Source organism: Haliotis cracherodii, unplaced genomic scaffold, assembly GCF_022045235.1.
Source record: "Haliotis cracherodii isolate W230 unplaced genomic scaffold, xgHalCrac1.p SCAF_1, whole genome shotgun sequence".
Lineage (NCBI taxonomy): Eukaryota > Metazoa > Mollusca > Gastropoda > Lepetellida > Haliotidae > Haliotis > Haliotis cracherodii.
In genome coordinates, this window is record NW_027266264.1 from 83,626,380 (window position 1) to 83,649,104 (window position 22,725).

General features: G+C 42.5%; 1 protein-coding gene across 1 annotated transcript in view; it reads right to left on the minus strand.

Annotated features, from left to right (window-relative positions):
• The window catches only part of LOC139469895 (ADAMTS-like protein 5), a 47,008-nt gene extending 24,426 nt beyond the window's left edge, over positions 1 to 22,582 (minus strand). The window contains exon 1 of the mRNA XM_071252226.1: positions 22,364 to 22,582. Coding sequence (XP_071108327.1) covers positions 22,364 to 22,411 — 48 coding nt within the window. The 5' untranslated portion in view covers positions 22,412 to 22,582. The remainder of the gene's footprint in view (positions 1 to 22,363) is intronic.
• Between the last annotated feature and the right edge of the window lie 143 nt (positions 22,583 to 22,725).

The window sequence follows — 22,725 nt, forward strand, 5'->3', positions numbered from 1 at the left end:
GGAATTGCGTAGAGTTGCGTCCCTTGGGCGTGCCAGAACATTCTGTTCATCGATTCGAATCCCAGATTCGTCCTTATTCTGTTTCTAGGTTTATCAGCACCAAACCAGTGCTCGTGGGCTTCACCAAACTGGTACTAATTATCGCCTTAAACCGGCATCACGTCGGGCGTTAACTCGTGAATACAAACTTTATACGGTAAATCTTGAAAATAATGCGTCTCCAAATTAATGCGAGCCTACCCCTAACCAAAAATTCGACTCAGTATTAATACGACTGAATACGAATCTTGGGTGAAAAAATAATTGTTGAAGAACTTTCGGTTGCGTGAAAGTTCAAAGGATGCAATCATCAAATCGGATGTTTTAATCCGAGGGATATCATTGTTGAAAGATAGTGCCGCGGCAACTGTAGCTCATGTGGCTTTGTGGCCAACAGTTCAACAAAAACAGCCAAACAATAAAAAGTGTTGTGCTGTCAGCGTTGATATTGAAATATGTTGTGATCAATATTGAGAGAAAAAAAGGCACTTAATTCTAAAGATTTGAGGTGAGGTGAAATGGGGTTTAACGTCGCGGAACATATGTGTTTAAGAAACGGAACATATGTGTTTAATCCCATAGCAAATTAAACAAATACTAATATCATTATCATTATTTGTTGTGAACAAATAGCCAAGTAATGCCCATTTTGTAAATCCGACTCGAAGCTCTTGAACATATTGGGGCGTGTTCACTGGTGGGAAGAAGCATGTAATATCTCAGCTTAATGGCCCCGCGCTTTCAGAGGAGAAGGTGTTTACACTGTGAGGACATGCATTTTGAGATACATTTGTAGGAGCATGATCAAAGTGCACAGGTCAAATAAAGTTTGTATGGCACTACTACTAACTACACACATTCAAAATTACATTATTTTCAAAAGAAAATGTCTGGTTAATGTCCATGAGAAATTTCAGCTTTCAGTATGGTCAGGTCAGATCAGAGTCAAAATATATAGCATCGCAATTAGCGGAACACATATGCCAACTTTCAGGACATTTTGTACAAAAATGTTATTTTCAATGGATTCTGTGAATATTTCACGTTGAAAATAGGGTACGAACTTCTTGGGGTGTTATCATTGGTGGGAGCAAGTATGCAAAGTGCCAGGTTCATAGGTCAAGCGGAACCTGTGGACAAGCTGTTTACGACGAACAACGGACGGACGACGGGCGACGGGCGACGGACAGACAGGACAGAAACATAAGAAACTGTCAGGTGAGCTAAAGTCTCCCATTGACCATCAGAATCCAGTATTTATCACTCTATCACATGAGTCTATACTGTAGACTTCAGTTGGCATGGATTCACGAAGGTAGGAGGACTAGGAATAGATAACATGTTGGCCGGTGAGATTGCTTAATCGGCGTTTATTTGCTTTCTAGTTTCACATTACTTATAGAGGACCTAACCAATCACACTGATAGCAAAACACACGTAGGCTACATAATATTTCCCTATTTATGCACCTATCATTACAGGAAATGAGATATCAATTCTCCATAAGATCTGAAATATTGTATGGAAGACGCACGTCCGCTCCCGGGCATTGCCACCTACAGACTCGGAACCTTATCCCGAAAACCGCCTGCGTGTTCCGGCAAGACGGATTTCAGAGACCACCGAAGACTAACTATAGTCAGTAAAATCATTTCTTACACAATACATTTCTCTCCACAAATGTTTTCATTTGCTTATGCCCTGGTGAAAAAGCTAGATAAAATTCCCTGTCTATCATCTATATTGGGTCCAGTTGAATACATTCCATATATCATATATTTCACAGTCATGGCAAAGGAACAATACGATTTTAGTTATTCACGGTTTTACTTTTTATATGTACATCCATCATCTTAATCCTCGTGTTCAGTTGTTGTTTTTTGAACCAGTGTTTTAACCATAAGCATCAAACCCCATTTAACCCGCGTCTACGCAATGAGGATCATTGTAACAGTGACATCTATATTATCTAGTCGTTGTTTGTTGTTTGTTGTTTAGCGACGCTCTCAGCAATATTCCGGCTATATGACCGCTGTCTGTAAAGAATCAAATCCAGTGATTGATATCATGAGCATCGATCTACGCAACTTGGATACGATGACATGCATCGACAAAGTCAGCGCGCTTGACCACCCGATCCCGTTAGTCGCCTCTTACAACAAGCATAGTCGCCTTTACAACAAGCATAGTCGCCTTTACAACAAGCATGGGTTGCTGAAGACCTATTCTACCCCGGATCTTCACGGGTAGCTATTCTCTAGCACACCAGTATTGCGAGGTCTCAAGTTCCTGGGGCTTGGGAAGACTAATCATTAAAACATTCCTCATCACATCAGGTTCGATTCCCATCTTGAGAACAATGTCTCTTGCCGTGATACTGTTATAAGCTGACTCACCCCCTGCCGTGTACTGAAGTGGGTGAAAGCACCAGTACTGTCCCCAGACGTCCACGCCATTGCAATTTATAGCTGTCACAAAGCTGTATTCGTGGGCCCCCAACTAAACTTTGCCCTCGTATTGTTGCCAGCCTTGACAGCACCATACCCCTGCTCGTGGGCTTCACGTAAGTAGTAAACATCTAAGCCCGACATCATTCGGACTTTACCCGACACAACGCTCCCTGCTGTAACCGAACTACTTTTGAAAGCGGGTTAAACAAAACTAACTCATTCACTCAAAATTCAACCCCTATTTTATTTCCGAATTTCCAAATATTAAGATAACCACAATGAATGAAACGGTAAGACCCAAGAATAGCTAAAGCATTGACCTATGTGACGCCGCTGCCCTGCAACAGATAACCCGAGTTACTGCAGCATCCCTTTGACGTTAACGGAGGATGGCGTCAGGCAGTGCCACACACGTTACGCGGCAGTGTGTCAAGAGGAGGGGAGGTTTATTGGCCACTCTGTGTGAGATAAATGCAATACGACTGACTATACACACTCTAATGTATGTGATAAACGTGTATGAATTACGAACGCATCATCTGTCGTCAGTGAGCGCGATATAACGTGATGCCGGAGTGTCTGTTACCTGACTGACGCCATATTTCACGGAATAGAGGATGCTACTCTTGTATTATCAGCTCTGACGAAACGGGATGAAGATAACGCATTGAGGCAAGTATGCACAACAGTTACCATCCCGTTTTAACCCAGATTTAGAGCCAATGGAATCAATTGCATGTTTACTCGGTTTTTAAAACATTTGTTATGAAAGGAATTTTCTACCAAATGTTAACAATAATAACAACATAGCGGCATCAACATATTTACATCAAACTGCAGATTTCAAAGAGTGTCATATGGCTCTTTCTCAATGGCTGTTTTTATCGAGGTTAAATTATTCAAGGAAGTAGCAAAGATTCCCAAAAGGTTTATTGAAGGACATTTCCAAATTTTGACGCATCAGTGACCAAAATGATGCCCGATGCAATTCTCTATTTTGACTTGTGCCATATGTTCCCGTACTGCTTCAGGTGAACAATTGACTTGCCTTCACAAGTGTTTGTAATGAATGCCAGTGGAGCAGGATACGCTCACTTTTACGCGAACACCAGGTGTCATCACAATTTTATAGTGATTCAAAAACAAATTTCTTAAGCCTATCAAAGAGTTTTGTTGCTTTTATTTACGACTTAATGGACTATTTACAACTTTGTGTTTCAGAATTACTTTAATGTACTTCAGAGGTACGGGTGGCCCAGTTGTCGAAGGCACCAGAAATCTTTGTGCAGAGTTGCGTCCTCAAGCATGCCAGAAACGTATGATCGTGATAATGTTTCAAAACTTGTCAGCATCATATCCGCACGTGCTCGTTTCATTGAAGTGGTAAACGTCTGAGACCTACACCACGTCGAGCCTGGCACGCCGTTAAATAACTACAAACGCTGTCCTCAGTGGCTACACTCTCACACCAATGCATGTTAAGAACAGGGTTGTCTGTGGGTTGTTTTTAAATCAAGGCCTGGAATTCTTTTTTTTAATAAACGAATAAACGAATAATTATTATTAAGAATTCACAATGCACTACTATGACAACATTAACCTTGTGAAATAGTACCTCTGCACGTGGTCATGTACGACACGTGTGCGTAAAGATGTCACACGACAGACGTCCAATATACACGTCACCAGGAAAATAGACCTGGTTTAAAGTAGTGATACAATGCATAAGCTCCTCGTGGTGTGATGGCAGGTATCGAAGGTAGACTAACATATAGTCTCTGAAATGAACATATCATACAGAAAATAAAAATCTAATAAAAAGGGAGCCCAGTGATTCTCTTCATTTTCAGATACTGCAGTAATCTAGACTTGCCAAACATTATAGACTTGCATGGGCTGTAGTTGATATAAATGTATCAGGGTCTGTAAGACAGACTAGTATCGAAGGCAGATAATGCCGCTTGCGTCATTTACAAGATGTGCCATCCGTTGTCATGTCTTTATTAGCTGACACAAGCGCATCGTCTTTGAAGTCCCTTAAGGTTCAAGGAAGTCAAGGGCGCCAGGAAATATAATCCCTCGGGGATCACCTGTCACGAGTCAATAGCAATATATCTCTTTAGCTATGTTGAAGCGAACATGTGTAACTTCACAATAGTCTTGAGTTACTTTCCTGGGGACACGCTTAATGTAGACTAAAATGGAGATACGTGTACTATAGACAAATCTGGCCACAAGTGTATTGTACACTGATTTGGCCACAAGTGTACTGTAGACCAATCAGGGGACACGTGTACTTTAGACAAATCTGGGAAAACGTGTCTTGACGACAAATCTGGCCACAAGTGTATTGTAGACTATCCTGAACACACGCGTACTGTAGACTAATCTGGACACACGAGTACTGCAGACTAATCTGGAGACACCACGAGTACTGTAGACTAATCTGGAGACACGTGTACTGTTGACTAATCTGGAGACACGTGTACTGTAGACTAATCTGGAGACACGTGTACTATAGACAAATCTGGAGACACGTGTACTGTCGACTAATCTGGGGACATGTGTATTGTCGACAAATGTGGGGACACGTGTAATGATGACTGATCTGGAGACACCACGAGCACTGTAGACTAATCTGGAGACACGTGTACTGTTGACTAATCTGGAGACACGTGTAATGTAGACTAATCTGGAGACACGTGTACTATAGACAAATCTGGAGATATGTGTACTATAGACTAATCTGGAGACACATGTACTGTAGACTTATCTGGAGACACGTGTACTGTTGACTAATCTGGAGACACCACGATTACTTTTGACTAATCTGGAGACACGTGAACTGTTGACTAATCTGGAGACACGTGTACTTTAGACTAATCTGGAGACACGTGTACTATAGACAAATCTGGAGACATGTGTACTATAGACTAATCTGGGGACACGTGTATTGTCGACATATGTCGGGACACGTGTACTGTAGGCTAATCTGGAGACACGAGTACTGTAGATTAATCTGGGGACACAAGTACTGCAGACTAATCTGGAGACACCTGTACTGTAGACTAATCTGGATACACGAGCACTGTAGACTAATCTGGGGACACGTGTACTGTAGAATAATCTGGAGACACGAGTACTGTTGACTAGTCTGGAGACACGTGTACTGTAGACTAATCTGGACACACGAGTACTGCAGACTAATCTGGAGACACGTGTACTGTAGATTAATCCTGGGGCACGTGTATTGTCGACAAATGTGGGGACACGTGTACTGTATACTAATGTGGAGACACCACGAGTACTGTAGACTAATCTGGAGACACGTGTACTGTTGACTAATCTGGAGACACGTGTACTGTAGACTAATCTGGAGACACGTGTACTGTAGACAAATCATGAGAAATGTTTTCTGTCGACAAATCTGGGGACACGTGTACTGTAGACCAATCTGGAGACACGTGTACTGTAGACAAATCTGGGGACACGTGTACTGTAGACTTATCTGGAGACACGTGTTCTGTAGACAAATTTGGGGACACGTGTACTGTAGATAAATCTGGGGACACGTGTACTGTAGACTAATCTGGGGACACGTGTACTGTAGACAAATCTGGGGACACGTGTACTGTAGACTAATCTGGGGACACGTGTACTGTAGACTAATCTGGAGACACGTGTACTGTAGACAAATCTGGGGACATGTGTACTGTAGACAAATCTGGGGACACGTGTACTATAGACTAATCTGGAGACACGTGTACTGTAGACAAATCTGGTCACAAGTGTATTGTAGAATAATCTGGAGACACGTGTACTATAGACAAATCTGGCCACTCGAGTACTACAGACAAATCTGGCCACAAGTGTATTGTAGACTAATCTGGAAACGGGTATATTGTATTCTATGGAAAACCTTACACAGAAACAACGGGTGGAATGATAATATCGACGGTTGTCAATAGTTTCCAGCATCCCAAACTCAGCAGCCATGGTCACGTTGAAGGACGAAGGCCAAATAATACCGCCAAAAAGGTTTTTCTCTCCTCCTTCGGGAAACATCGGGGCAAAGTAAGAACATGGCTGTAATCTGCGTCGTTGGAAGAAATCAAAGGCCTACTTTTGCTGATGGATAGGTCTACAAACAATAAGAGCCAACAGTATCGTCTTGCGAGTATAGTTCTTTATATTGCTTTGGAAAGTTTGGCCAAACCAGAAACATAATCCACTTAATCAGAAACAGACCGCCTGTTCCTGAATGTGAAATTTGCAAACAAGGGAATTGATATTCTAAAGTTAAGTAGCCTTCTCAGACAAAAATCACTTTCCCTAAATGTCCCATATTTCAAATTTCAGGAACCACGATTAGTTTCATTTCCCCATACGAACACCATCTCATCCAGGTTGTTTAATTGTAAGAACGTGCTGGAGAACGTGGACTTGGCTGCTCATGATGTACATTCCACTACGTGTGGCTGCCAAGACCACACCATACCGTTACTAGCCTGTAGGTCTTATATTCACAGGTGACTTCTCTATTAAAGACAACAGCAATCTTCGTCTGTTCTCCAAATATGAACCAACCATCGCGAGCAGTCTCCTACCACTTTGGATCACAACCTTAAAATCATTTGGTATCATAACCTTAAAATCATTAGGGATACCAAACAAATGAACTGACAGAGTAGATGAACATTTTAATGGTGTGCTTTAGATTTGGCTAAGTTCGTGTGTGATGTTGACATTCGAAGAGTGCACAAACTGAAAAACGTCTTGCTTTTCAAACTTTAAGGTTGTTCCAACTTACACGGCCGCAAATAACATAACAACATAATGTATGTGAGCATCACCACATTAACGGTTTAACCAAAGAACTTGGAATAAGTGAAATATATCTAAAACCGGTATGTTAACTGGGGAAGAAATCTGTCGAAACCACGCATCGGTACTATCAACTTTTAACTTGGCTCATAAACCTGAAGACATTCACATTCTTCTTTTGTACTGGACTCCCAAGGTCGGGAAACATCCTTACAAAGAAAGACATATTGCTGTGTCCAGCAAATGTACCACCAAATCCCTGCCTCGTAGATTAACCATAATCCATGATCAAGGAAAGACTTTCACAGAATGTATTTGAGGCAATGGGAATTAATACCATGTGGATCCCCAAAAGCAACAGGGATTTGCTTGAAGATCTTGCAATCTGGGTTCAATTCTGTCAACTTTGCACACCACGTTTCCTCACGACAAGGTAAAAACTTAGTTGCATGATCCAGGCTGACCATACATACAGTTACAACTCTATCTTCACAGGTTCAGGACAATTTGTCAAACATGAAAGCAAATGTTATCTGAAGTTTACTGTGAAAACAATATTTGACAAGCTGGACAAATTAGGGGGTAAGACATTTATGCAAGAAGTAGGCATTCACATACGTGTCAAGTGTGCTCCCCTTCTTACTGATCTGTTTCTGTGTACATATGAATTGGAAATCTTGCTCGGATTGACACAAGAAAATAAGGGAATTTGGACAAGAGGTTTTACTGAGGCTTCAGGTGTATCGGTGATCTGATATCGCCCAATAATGACCACATTCAAGTCCCTTCCACTGATTTCCCAACAAGAGTTTTGCCGCTTACATTTGCGTACTTTTAAGGTCTCATCCCATACCTCTTCGTCAGGACAGAAACGACACCAAGATGCAACAGAAATATTTGTTTGTTTGTTGTTTAACGCCGCTCTCAGCATCATTCCAGCTATAGTGCGGCGGCTTGTAAATAATCGAGACTGGGTCAGACAATCCAGTGATTGACATCATGAGCATCGATCCACGCAACTGGAAAACCATGACATGAATCAACGAAGTCAGCGACGGACCACCCGATCCCGTTAGTCGCCTCTATCGACAAGACGCCTTTCACGGCAAGCATAGGGTGCCAAAGACCTATACTCCTTACCCGGATCTGACGGACTGACATACTAGTAATAATCCCAATATCAACTTCTTAACCTACTGACCGCCTCCGTGGTCTAGTGGACAGAGCGTCGGCCCGGAGACCGAAATGTCGGTGGTTCGACCCTAGCCGCGTCATAGTAAAAGATGTTAAAAGATGTTTCTTATGACCATTATTTTAGTTATTATTTGCATCTCATGTCAATGTACATCTGTAATAATGCATAAAGAACGCGAGGGACATGATTCAAGAATTACACGTAAGTCGTAAATTGGACACATTCGTGGTCCAGTGGACCACGCGTTTGCCCGGATACCGGAAGATCGGGGAATGGGATTTGGTTTGATATCCGGCTGCGTTGTACCAAAAGACGTTAAAAGATGGTACTTTTGGCTTCCCTGCCTGATCCTCTGCATTAAGGGGATAAAACAAGGACTTTCGGCTCGGAGTCAGTAGACTGTATCTCAGTAGGTTGGCAATACAACACCGGACTCGTACAATCAGACAAACACACCTCTCGCTAATTAAGAGCAAAAATATTGAATGCGACCTTAAACCCAATTTCAACAAATCACCTTATTCTCCGCGTCTAACTCGGTACCTGATAGGTATGGTATTTTCTGTCATCCAAAGAATAAGGCTAGTATATATCGCTAATGGCCCTTCTTGTTTACCTGTCTATTTACGTACCGAATGTGAGATGTTCACGTGTAACATTATCCAGACTAGCGGGTAGTTCACGGAGCCTGCTCAGAATCAGCATCAGCCGCTTGGCTATCTGTTACCTATTCGACATGCACAACTGACAGTAACATGCAGTTTGGCAGGGGAACACCCAGATAATTCAAAACTCGGCTCTCGTCAAGATAAAGGCACATATTTAAAAAGACTCCTGGGCCGACCACTCGGTGCTGGAGTCTCGTGACACTGTCTCGGCAGTCTGAAGCAATATGATAGTGATTTTATCGGAATATATTTTCTGAAAGAACGTTTTACACAGATCGGCGTGTGTGCATATCTTGCGTGTTGGTGTCACGATAAGTGTTACATATGTATATATAGTAAGTGTTAAGTGATGGGGGAGGAAGCGACTCTGTTATTACTGATGTTTGTTGATGTAGAGGGAATTATGAGCACGGGGGTGCTAAAAGCAAGGGTATCACAACCTCGCGACAACATCGTTGATAACAGATATGTCGGGGTATAATTAGTCCTGATATCTAACGTACACAGCGGACATATACAGTTTGATACATGGTTATCGCGGGAATATTATAGTGGAATAACGATGAAGCTGTCACTGAGACGGAAAACATTTGACCTCATCAAGTTTTGTAAATTGGATGTCATCTCACGTGGTTAACGCCCTTGTGAGTTGCAAAGCTGTTTGAAATAAATGTTGATTTAGTACTTCAACAAGATATCCATTTGTATGCACATTCCATTGAAAACATTTAATTATTTCAGTGTCAAGTCGATTCTACAAGTATCCTTGAATACATAAGCATATCACTGACACTAATGTGGCACGTGGTCCTGTTCACAGCGCACAGGTCACGGATCAGGTGGGGTTAAGCAAAGCTGGCCTCGGAGAGTAGATGGAATGGCTATGAATGGGTACCCGGTAGGGTGAGATGGCTGTTAACCTTCTAGCGCCTCACGGGCAACTTGGGTTGTATTCTCCCCAGGGAGCTCAGAATGAAAATCGAGTGCACACTGATCCATTAGCCGGGGTGATAATAGTGTAGTGCTATGAACATCCACTTGGTGATGGCGCAATATAAATGCACATTATTATTATTATTATTATTATTATTATTATTAATGCTAAAACATGCTACTGGCAAACTCGCTGAGGTCATGGCCTGACTTGAGGTCACGTGTAACGGCACCTGCTGTATACACATCCGGGCAACACCTGCATCTAATGCATTCCCAATTACATGAAGCTAGTGGTGCCGCCAGTTTAATACAGGGACGCGGTTCTGTTGAAAAAATGCCAGCTACATGTCTGATGAATTCAGTGTCCATATTGTGGGTCGTATATACCGAGCCGGTTAACCCGGAAACACTTACTGTGTCTGGTAAAGCGACTCTGATCGTAGTTATTCACACCACCGTATCAATACAGTTGGCCAAATATACACTGAGTCATTTAGAATGATGTTCGGTTGACTGCTTCTATATTAACAGAAACTTTACCAAACAATTTTGATAACATCGCTAAAGAGTCAATTGCGAATAAATTACACGTGGGTTTAAACGAGTGACAAAACGTTTTCTGGTTCATTTGTAATGTATATTTGTATTAGTAAAAGGGTGTTCAGATAACTGGAGTTACATTCGTGTTACCTAGATTGTATTTTATTAGCTGGGTACCAGCCTTCGCTATCTGATTTGTTTGTTTGTTGTTTAACGCCGCACACAGCAATATTCTACCTGCATAACGGCTGTCTGTATATAATCGAGTCTGAACCAGACTACCCAGTGATTAACATCATGATCATCGATCTACACAATAAGGATACGATGACATGCATCAACCAAGTCTGACCACCCGATCCCGTTTGGAGCATCTTACGACAAGCATTATCGCCTTTCAGGGCAAGCATGGGTTGCTGAAGACCTCTTCTACCTCGGATTTTACGGGCCTAGACCCCTCTTATAGCCCACGTCAGAATGACACTCAGTTCTAGCCACGTCAGTGCACATGTTGCTCGGGTCTAGCCCACGTTAGAACGTATGATACTCAGTTCTAGCCGCGACAGTGCACACGATGCTTGGATCTAGCCACGCCAGAGCACCCGATGCTCGGATCTAGCCACGTCAGTGCACACGATGCTCGGATCTAGCCACGTCAGTGTACACGATGCCCGGATCTAGCCACGTCAGTGTACACGATGTCCGGATCTAGCCACGTCAGTGTTCTCGATGCTCGGATCTAGCCACGTCAGTGTACACGATGCCCAGATCTAGCCACGTCAGTGCACGCGATTCTCGGATCTAGCCACGTCAGTGTACACGATGCTCGGATCTAGCCACGTCAGTGTACACGATGCTCAGTTCTAGCCACGTCAGTGTACACGATGCTCGGATTTAGCCACGTCAGTGTACACGATGTTCGGATCTAGCCACGTCAGTGTACACGATGTCCGGATCTAGCCACGTCAGTGTTCTCGATGCTCGGATCTAGCCACGTCAGTGTACACGCTGTCCGGATCTAGCCACGTCAGTGTACACGATGTCCGGATCTAGGCACGTCAGTGTACACGATGCTCGTATCTAGCCACGTCAGTGTACACGATGTTCGGATCTAGCCACGTCAGTGTACACGATGTTCGGATCTAGCCACGTCAGTGTACACGTGTACACGATGCTCGTATCTAGCCACGTCAGTGTACACGATGTTCGGATCTAGCCACGTCAGTGTACACGATGTCCGGATCTAGGCACGTCAGTGTACACGATGCTCGTATCTAGCCACGTCAGTGTACACGATGTTCGGATCTAGCAACGTCAGTGTACACGTGTACACGATGCTCGTATCTAGCCACGTTAGTGTACACGATGTTCGGATCTAGCCACGTCAGTGTACACGATGCTCGTATCTAGCCACGTCAGTGTACACGATGCTCAGATCTAGCCACGTCAGTGTACACGTGTACACGATGCTCGTATCTAGCCACGTCAGTGTACACGATGTTCGGATCTAGCAACGTCAGTGTACACGTGTACACGATGCTCGTATCTAGCCACGTCAGTGTACACGATGCTCGTATCTAGCCACGTCAGTGTACACGATGCTCAGATCTAGCCACGTCAGTGTACACGTGTACACGATGCTCGTATCTAGCCACGTCAGTGTACACGATGTTCGGATATAGCCACGTCAGTGTACACGATGCTCGTATCTAGCCACGTCAGTGTACACGATGCTCAGATCTAGCCACGTCAGTGTACACGTGTACACGATTCTCGTATCTAGCCACGTCAGTGTACACGATGTTCGGATATAGCCACGTCAGTGTACACGATGCTCGGATCTAGCCACGTGAGTGCACGCGATTCTCGGATCTAGCCACGTCAGTGTACACGATACCCGGATCTAGCCACGTCAGTGTACATGATGCTCGGATCTAGCCACGTCAGCGTACACGCTGTCCGGATCTAGCCACGTCAGTGTACACGATGTCCGGATCTAGCCACGTCAGTGTACACGATGCTCGTATCTAGCCACGTCAGCGTACACGATGCTCGGATCTAGCCACGTCAGTGTACACGATGCTCGGATCTAGCCACGTCAGTGTACACGATGCTCATATCTAGCCACGTCAGTGTACACGGTGCTCGTATCTAGCCACGTCAGTGTACACGATGCTCGGATCTAGCCACGTCAGTGTACACGATGCTCGGATTTAGCCACGTCAGTGTACACGATGTTCGGATCTAGCCACGTCAGTGTACACGATGCTCGGATCTAGCTACGTCAGTGTTCTCGATGCTCGGATCTAGCCACGTCAGTGTACACGCCGCCCGGATCTAGCCACGTCAGTGTACACGATGTCCGGATCTAGCCACGTCAGTGTACACGATGCTCGTATCTAGCCACGTCAGTGTACACGATGTCCGGATCTAGCCACGTCAGTGTACACGATGCTCGTATCTAGCCACGTCAGTGTACACGATGTCCGGATCTAGCCACGTCAGTGTACATGATGCTCGGATCTAGCCACGTCAGTGTACACGATGCTCGGATCTAGCCACGTCAGTGTACACGATACTCGGATCTAGCCACGACAGTGTACACGATGCTCGGATCTAGCCACGTCATTTACACGATGCCCGGATCTAGCCACGTCAGTGTACACGATGCTCGGATCTAGCCACGTCAGTGTACACGATGCTCGGATCTAGCCACGTCAGTGTACATGATGCCCGGATCTAGCCATGTCAGTGCACACGATGCTCGGATCTAGCCACGTCAGTGCACACGATGCTCAGATCAAGCCACGTCAGTGCACACGATGCCCCGATCCATCAACGTCAGTGTACACGATGCTCGGATCTAGCCATGTCAAAAAGTACTCTACGTCAAAGTAGTTATCTTCGCCGTCTTGGACATGTTCAACAACATCACTGCGATCGTATTATGTTTTTCGTTTTAGTTCCGGAAGTTGTGTTTTTATCATGTGGGAATACGTCCATTCAACAATCCACATCTTGTGTGCCGCAAAGAGATAGGCGCGCAGATCAACATTAATGTAAATCCTGGCGTAAAGCTGTCACCAGCTGCACGTGAACAACTTTCCAGATAATACTAACCGCACGCAAATTACTACGAAACTTAACAACATGATAACTTTTTTCAACGTCGGCTACGAAACTAACCTAATCATCCCTGTATCGTGGCGCCCCAACTTTCCAGTCAGTTCCCCGTCAAATGTAATACCGTGAAACAGAAAACACATTGCTCCCCACCTGCCGGCTATCCGGAATATCATCTCACGTGTGCTCCACCAGAGGTCCCGGATGAACAATTACGGGGTCGTGATCGACTTTAGGATCTTAGACACCTAAAAACACCATTTGTCCTCTCAACACATATCACTTTGTAAATTAACACATCCAAATGAATGGATGTTTACTGTGAAATCCATTGTATCAAACCATACGAAAGCGGTGATTTCCTTTAAGCGTCTGATATAACCGTTAACATTTGAGACACAGGACAAACACGTTAACATTCGTTATTTCGTTGTTTCGAAAAGCGTATAATTAAAAATGGTGAATTCCAACAAAGTTTCTTTAACATGCAATGGGAAGATAAAAGACACTTGAATATAGTCTTGGAATGCGAGGCAGCCTGCCGTTACAGCTAGCGGCGTCGTTAGTCACGGCTTAGCCTCACAGTTATGGAGATGCACGTGCAGGCGGGATTATATAAAATACACGTGCAGAACCACGTTGACATTAACCATACGCCAGACAAGTATGAGCAATTTTTACAAAAATGTCTGCTTTGCCCGGGAGGTAATAAATCTAGAGAGATTTAAAAAAAGTAGCCCAAAACAAGTATTTCGGTTGTTTTAATGACATCACATTTGACCTGTTTAGTATTTCTTTTGAATATAAAATACAAGCACGATTCCGACTATATCATGATCATGAGTGTATGAATCACCATGAAAAAGTGATGACACCAGGAGTTCGCGAAAAGGTAAGCGTATCCTGCCCCATCGGTGCCACTTGTCACAAACACATACAAAGGCAAGTCAATAGAAATGAATTCGGCGTAATATGAGAAATGAAAAGCCTCCACATGGGATTTACAACCGACGGATCCTTTACAAAGTGACAGACTGGCTGCCCAATGTGATGATTATATCATATTTCACGGCGATCCTTTTAATGTCAAAACAATACGTTTCGTGAGTAAAAAACATATGCTGGACAACTGTTTCCGACACCAGGATGTGTACTACTTATGCGTATGATATGTACATGCACTACTGATGCGATTGTCTTTATATTGTACGTAATAAAGTACTTCAGTTCGTTAAAACAAACTACACGTTGCCTTCACGGGATGCATAAAAAAGTGATGAGTGATTGAGCGAGCTATATTCTAGGTGTATCACGGCCAGCTCATCAAGAATAGTGTTAGTGTGGAATGAAACTCAGAACATCGGTAAGACGAGCGAACGCTTTAACCACTTGGCCACCCATGGTTCCACATGATGAAGACGACAAAGTCTAATGTCATGTCTGTATTACCACATGTCAATGGAATGATAAATAATCAGATTTCGTCAGGAAAAAAACCGTTTGTTGTACAAAACCTAACTGATCAAATCGGCAGGCGCAGTCGTCACTTGTATGAGTGACGGATAATCACTGCGTCGACTGCCAGGTCAACCATGTCCCATTTTCAGTAGCGTTTAATATGTTAACCAACTGACGGGTGGCCCAGTGGTTAAAGGCATTGCAATTCGCCGTTGCGTCCCTTAGGCATACCAGAACCCGATGGTCTTAGGTTCGAATCAACCTGATTGTATTTCTAGGTTGTTTAGCATTACACTCGTGATCGTGGGTTTAACCAAAGTGACAAACCTAAACGATCTGGCTATCCTCCCTCACCAAGCTGATATTCCCGTGAAAAACTGTTCAAAGCTGCGTTAAACCAAACTCACTCACTCAAACATGTACTTTTCGAAAAGAAGTGTTCTATTTTGCTATTTTGACAGTATTCGACAGAAAAACTTCATAATACATCCAGATTATACTACTTTCGTACGCATTACGCATTCTACGGCCATATATTTACTGCTGTGACATGGATTGGGAACAACAGTGATGTCATTCATAGCATTGACCAATCAAAATCGAGAATTTCTGGTCACCTTACTTCTAATCTGGACAGTACCTTCTTGGCGTCTATTTCAGTCAATACTGCTTTATTATTGCATTGACGTCAGTAAAAACAGTCGGCAAATGTTTTGGTTTCCACGCCTTTATTGCTTGAAGTTAATTTACCATAAAACAGCAACAGGCACACACGTCGACAGGTGCCACCCATAGATGCGATCTACAGCACGTGTGCAGTTATTTCAAAGCACTCAAGATTTTCCGTTGCTGTTTAATATCACCACGTTTACCCCCTCTCTGAAAATATTATGCACTTAAATTTAGTTAATATTAAGAAAAATATCAAATATCTTACTTTCCGCAAATATTCGAGGAGGGAATGCTCTGTATTCGTCGAAGGACAGTTAATTATATTCCATTTAGGTCCACTAATGTTCCAATTGTCTTAAGTTAGAGTTGTCTTATTGACCAGAAATACATGCATCTAAAACACCGTTATGTTAATCTCAGATTCCTTAAGAGGGGTCACGGGTGGCCAAGTGGTGTAAGGCGCCGCAAATCGCTGGGCAGCATTGCCTCGCTTAGGCGTGCCAGAAACATGGTCGCGGGTTCGAATTTCGGTTTTGCCCTCATCATTATGTTTCTTGGTTTGTCTGCGCCTTACCCGTGATCGTGGGTTTAACCAAAGAGGTAAACGTCAAAGACCGACAACACTTCGGGATTTCCTCCCACATCAAGCTGACACACCGTAATGGAACTAACCCACACAGTTTAAGGCCACGAGCTCATTAACAGACAACAGCAAATGGGATTACCTTTCTGCACACGACACCAGTGTAATAATACTAGGCTAGTCAACGAGCTTTCCATGTCGCATCAAGGTTCATGTATGCTTCCGTTTACCACAAAGTTATGAATGAATTAATCAATCAAAAGTACTACCAGAAAGGCCAAAGTTCAATCAGCCAATCAGTTTCCATGCAAGTTGGGTGACACATGTTTTTTATAACAGTTTGTTACTCTTTACGTAGGACACTGGGGCTTATAAATACCAGAACCTATGTGTAGAAAAACAAGAGAGCTCGATGTAAGCCTCGTTGTAGGAAAAGCAGCGCTTGGAATGAGCGGTCGATTGTTACGTTTAATATAACAAAGGTATGCACACGCAAGTGACAGATGAGTAGAAATATTCCACAGACTTCACAGTAAATTTCGAAAGAGTATGTACCATTTACAACATAATTCAGTTACCATTAACGTTCCTTGTGAGCATGAGGCAGGAAAAAACATATCCAATAAAAAATCTCTGCATAAAGCAGAGTCGACTGTACGATTCCGACTATATCATGAACATATGTTTATGAATGACTATCAAATAGTTATGATACCAGGAGTTCGCGAAAAGGTGAGCGTATCCTGCACCCGTTAAACACATGCAAAGGCAAGTCAACTGTTCACTTGAAAAAACACTGGAACACTTCGCGCACGTCTTCCTTGTTCATTAGAGCAGTCAAAATTAGTATTTAAACATTGTTATAAAATACTAGTATATGTTTCCAGAGGGTTAACACAACAAGGAGGATAACAAATATATCTAATTTTTTATGCATTAATTATTTTAAAAAAAATCATTTTGGAAACAGGGACTGCATCCGGTCTAAGGGCGCCATGCAGTTGTGTTGATTTGTAACACTTAGCAAGTTAAGCCAAGCTTAATCCATCGCAAAGACGCTGGCACAGAGCTATCTGATCAGTATGGCCTCCGCTACACATACCTTTTGCATACAATAATAAAAGTCGCGGCGTAAAGATCGGTGGGCACTAGCAGAATGGGGTCTATCACTTTGTCAAGTGCACCTGTTCGTTTGACGATGACCATGAGAGCATTAAATACATTCCTATACAATACCGTACACATGTGATAGAGGCAGGGGAATTGGAAATTGATATAGTGGTTTATCAAACTACCTTTTTATGATGTCTGGCTAGACCATGTCGATAAAAGACGAGCACTCGACGGGCAATTAGACATGGTGAGAGCTGTGAAGATATGTATTGCTGATTGAACGTAGAGACGTTACCAACAAGATTGGGCAGCGGGGTCAACCCAGGGAGGGCCATATTCTGTATACATTTTTTCAGAAATTAATATATATATTTGTTGACTCAAACATATGTTATTTGTTCAATAGGAGAAAGCATCTTTTACAGACGTGATTGTCCGCAATGTGACTTCTTCAACGTCCATATTTCCTGTTTGAAGGGTTATGTGCATGTAGCTTGCATGCGTGTACGCATCATTTATGTAACTATTGTTTGTCCGTCTAAAATAAACCATGGTATATCTGGTCTACAACGAATTCGGGGTATTGACTGACGTGATTCGGTTGAAAGTAGTTTACCGTTACTTCACGTTTCATTCACATAATTGTCGGCAAAGTTTAAAATTTCAAACACATCGAATGCTGAATATATCACTCAAAAACACACGTTTCATCTCCTTATCCATTCAAGCCTTCAAAAACCACACAGCTCTTCAAAAACCAATAAAGCCTTTAAATACCACTCAACCCGTCAAATACAACACAACCTTTCAAGTACCACTCAACCCATCAAATACCCCTCAACCCTTCAAATACCACTCAAACTTTCAAATATCACTAAATCCATCAAATACCCCTCAACCCTTCAAATGCCACTCAACCGTTCAAATACCACTCAACCCTTCAAATACCCCTCAACCTTTCAAATACTACTCAACCCTTCAAAGACCACTATATTATAAAGCCTTCAAATGCCACTCAACTCAATCCTTCAAACAACACTCAACCCTTCTAATACCACTCAACCCTTCAAACACCACTAAACCCACCAAATACCACTAAACCCTTCAAATACCACTCAGCCCTTCAAATATCACTAAACCCTCCAAATACCACTCAAATTCCACGCAAACCTTCAAATACCATTCAACCTTCCAAATCAACTCAACCCTTCAAATACCACTATAAACCCCTTAAATACCACTCAACCCAAAAGTTAAATTCGAGCGGAAGCATACAGAGCGATAGATGATTGAATTTACGAGCAATGGTGATCATAAACAACCTCTTGTCAAAACAAAAGAAATAAGCTGCTGTGCACAGTCTGTGGTCTATGATAACCATCTCCCCGACCGTGCTGGTATGACAAAATCCCGCCCCCGCACGGGCGAGACGTGTGAGAACCTTCTTTCAGACAATGGCCATATGCTCAAATGTTACAAATTTATCGAATGTCCTTGTTCACTACGAGGCTAAGCGATGCCCCATAAGGCATCAATATTTACAAATGTGTTTTCTATACCCAGCTTATGAAAAACACACCACGTTGAAAAACCAATATGTGCGGCTTTATCAGCCTGTGTTTAAGAAACGGAGAAGGAAAAAAGGCTGCAGTGTTTGTGGTGTGAACAACGATAGCCTTTCGATACCTTAGACGCTCATATTACGCTCTTCTGTTTCAACTCTAGAATCTGTTCCTAAATACAAAGAAAACCCCTCCTTGTTTTTTCTGTTATGAGGAATGCGCTAAAATCAGGCTCAAAGACAAAAGATCTTTCACCCCCTGGCCACACCGACGTACACAGTAAATATTTGAAGGCCATTTCTAAGATCATCTCCGGAAAATGTGTCAATAGACGCGAGACGGTTTAAAAGAACACATTCTTTTATGGCAGAAAAAAATAGCCGTAGGAAAACTTAGACTGACAACGGATAACAGATATTGCGTCCATCACATACCAGTCATCTATTTTAGGGGCATCCTTTATCTCAGTGATATGCACAAGGGTAAATTGTGCGCGCATGATTTACAACGAGTGGGCTGGCTTGGTGTATTTCCATATATCCATTATAAGTAATAAAAAACAGAAGCCACAGAATACGTTGCAATTACGTCAATTATATGTGAATAAACAGTGTAGGTTGCTGAAAACACAAATTATCTCCTTGATTAAGCAAGGTCAGTCAGTCCAGCATATCAACTACAATTTAGTCTCCAGGGACGTTTTCCTATTCCAGAAGGTATAATCATAGCCGGCTGAGACTGATGTACACTTGGTCTTTGTCGGTCTGGGGATAGATACATCTTTGTGTAGGTCCCAGCAACACGGACGGGGTAATTACTGGGTGCCCTGTCATTTACTCCGTGTCGGTCCTGGGATGGCTAATATCCCTGTAATCAGTCGTGACGATACTAGCATGCACTGTCAGCGCCCCGTAGCGGGACTTTCAATCATTCCCAGAAGAGAGGATTTCGGGCTGAGGAAACTGTAACTATTAAACGTGGATTTTTATACTATTTGAATCATGGAAATCGGGACTGAGCAAGCATCGAGTAACAACAGGACCAATTGTTCGCGTGCATCCTGGAGGTGGAAGTCAATAGCGTGTTTTGATTATACCTCCTTTATATTGACCTCAGTTGTTTATTTTTTAATAACTCTGCACAGTATTTTACGAAGAATGTAAATGGCAGAAAGGAAAATGGTTCATATTCAATACCCGCGTTCACGAAACATTTATGTAGTACGTCACAGTTTTTGGGGGTGAGGGTGAGTGAAGATGGTTTTACGCCGCATTTGGTAATCCAGCAATATCGGGGCGGGGCTGCAAAAATTGGTTTCACACAATCAACCCATAGGACTCGAACCCGCGCTTTCTGCGTAACGAGCAACGGTTTAACCATTAGGCTACCCCTCCACCCTTCGTTACAATAATATATTGGAATAAATTATAATGTGGATAATAGTAGCTTGTGCTATCAATAATACAGGAGTGTTCAAATTAGCGTCTTAACGAAAATTCCGATTTTTTACTGGGGCACAGTATCAGATCGACAGGCGTCTTGTTGAAATGTTTTCATTAATAACATATACATCTTCTCACCGACGGTAGTTGTACAAATGGGCATCAAGTGCAAGTCGAATTATACCGTTTCCCTTTCAAAAATTCCTACCATGTAATGTTAGCGCTAATTATCTAGCGAAAGCTCCATAACAGGGTCCAGTGGCATTACCCATCTGTTACCCTTAGTCCATTACCCTGTGAGGTAAAGTTACACCATCCCACGGTGCAATCAGAGGATTCGCTAACACATCTGGACTGTACCGTTACAATGAGTTTTCCTCATCAGAACGGGTTCATGGGTTACACGATTTCACCACCTGTCTAATCTAGAACGTGATAAATGGCATTCGCAAGACCCTATCAAACTAGCCGACTTTGGGAAACGAGACTTACTGTATTTTCCTCTCAAAGTTTTACCAAGCGAAAATAGTTCCCGTGCGTTAAGAAGCTTTCATTGTTTTAAAGTTATGTGAATGGTTCTGCACTGACTAAATGTGGAAAAAGATAACTGTATCCACAGAAACCATTCAGAGTGGATTCTGGATTCTGTTTATTCTCAAATACGCTTACCATCGTAGGTATGCACACACTACAACACAGTTTACATACATCACATAAAAGCTGGCTTACACATAACTAATATCATATAATATATTTTTAGCATATAATGCGTGTCTGTTTATCATTAAATACTTTCACGAAATACATTTTTGAATTCTTGACAGATGATTAAGTGCTGATACATTGGATGGAGCCATTGCTCTGCAGCATGTTGAACTATTTGGCCATTCATGATATTTAATTGGGATACAGAGAAGTCGTTGTGGCTGGAAGGTGCCGCATCTACCCCGATAATGCAATTCGTCGCCGATAGTTGTAGAATTAAGATTGTGGGCAAAAATCCATTTTGCCTACAATATTGATTATATACTGTTACACATTTCCTTCAAAATTAAAACTGACACGAAAAGCATTAGCAGACCAAAGAGAGGATCAAAGAATATTATATTTCCGATGTGTCCTGAACGCCTATATATTTTTTGCCTATTTTGCCGCGACAAAATTGACAACAAAAAAAGAACACACATGTTGTTGTTTTCAACAGGAAACAAATATAGCTAACTGCAAAATTAACGCGATGCATTTCAACATCAAAGAAGGCAAAAAATGGCTCGGTGTAGAGGTAGACTTTCCTGTAACATTAAGGATTAAGAAAAGAATGACAAACATCGTTTTTAAAATCTTTTAGAGCGCGATGTAACGGCACACGTGCAGTTCTGCCACTGTGGCCTTGAAATGTACAAGTACTAATAGTTTGTGTCACGGGTTAGTAAACGTTTAAAGCGAATTTCAGTCCAAAAATATATCGGACATGTTTTGTAAAGAAAATATTAGTTGAAATATTCTTACAACATTCAAAGTGCATGCGCTCAATCGAGAATACTTTATTTAATGTTTTTAGACTATTTTCTTCAGAGCGCTGGTTCGGTATTCAGTAAAGATTTAACACAAGGACATATACCTAATGTTATTTACGAATGTGTCTATTTTCAAGGACAACAAACTTTATGATGAGACGTGCGCCAAACGCGACAACACCGATTTGTTTTCATCCTAATACAAACATTGCAAAGAAGCGTAGAGAGAATAGCAACTTACCATCAATATGAGTCCCACGGCGAAAAACAATTGGCAAAGTTGTATCATGGTTAGCCAGGGAATGTCCTGTATCCGTACATTAACACGGTGCTGGGGAGAAGTAGACAAGCTGTAAGTGCCGGTAATTCAGATATACTTGGCCATGCTACCTCAAGAACACAAAACACGCTTGGGGGTTACCGTACACATGGGTTGCGTTTTGGAGATGTGTTCACGTGTTCGTGGTAGGCCTATGCTTGCATCTCACTGCTCGTGCTGTATAGGGGACTCACGTCAATTAAACGGAGCGTTGTTGATGCTCATTCGTTGTAATATACATTTCGTTCGAATGAGTGAATGGGTTGAGATTAACGATACCACTT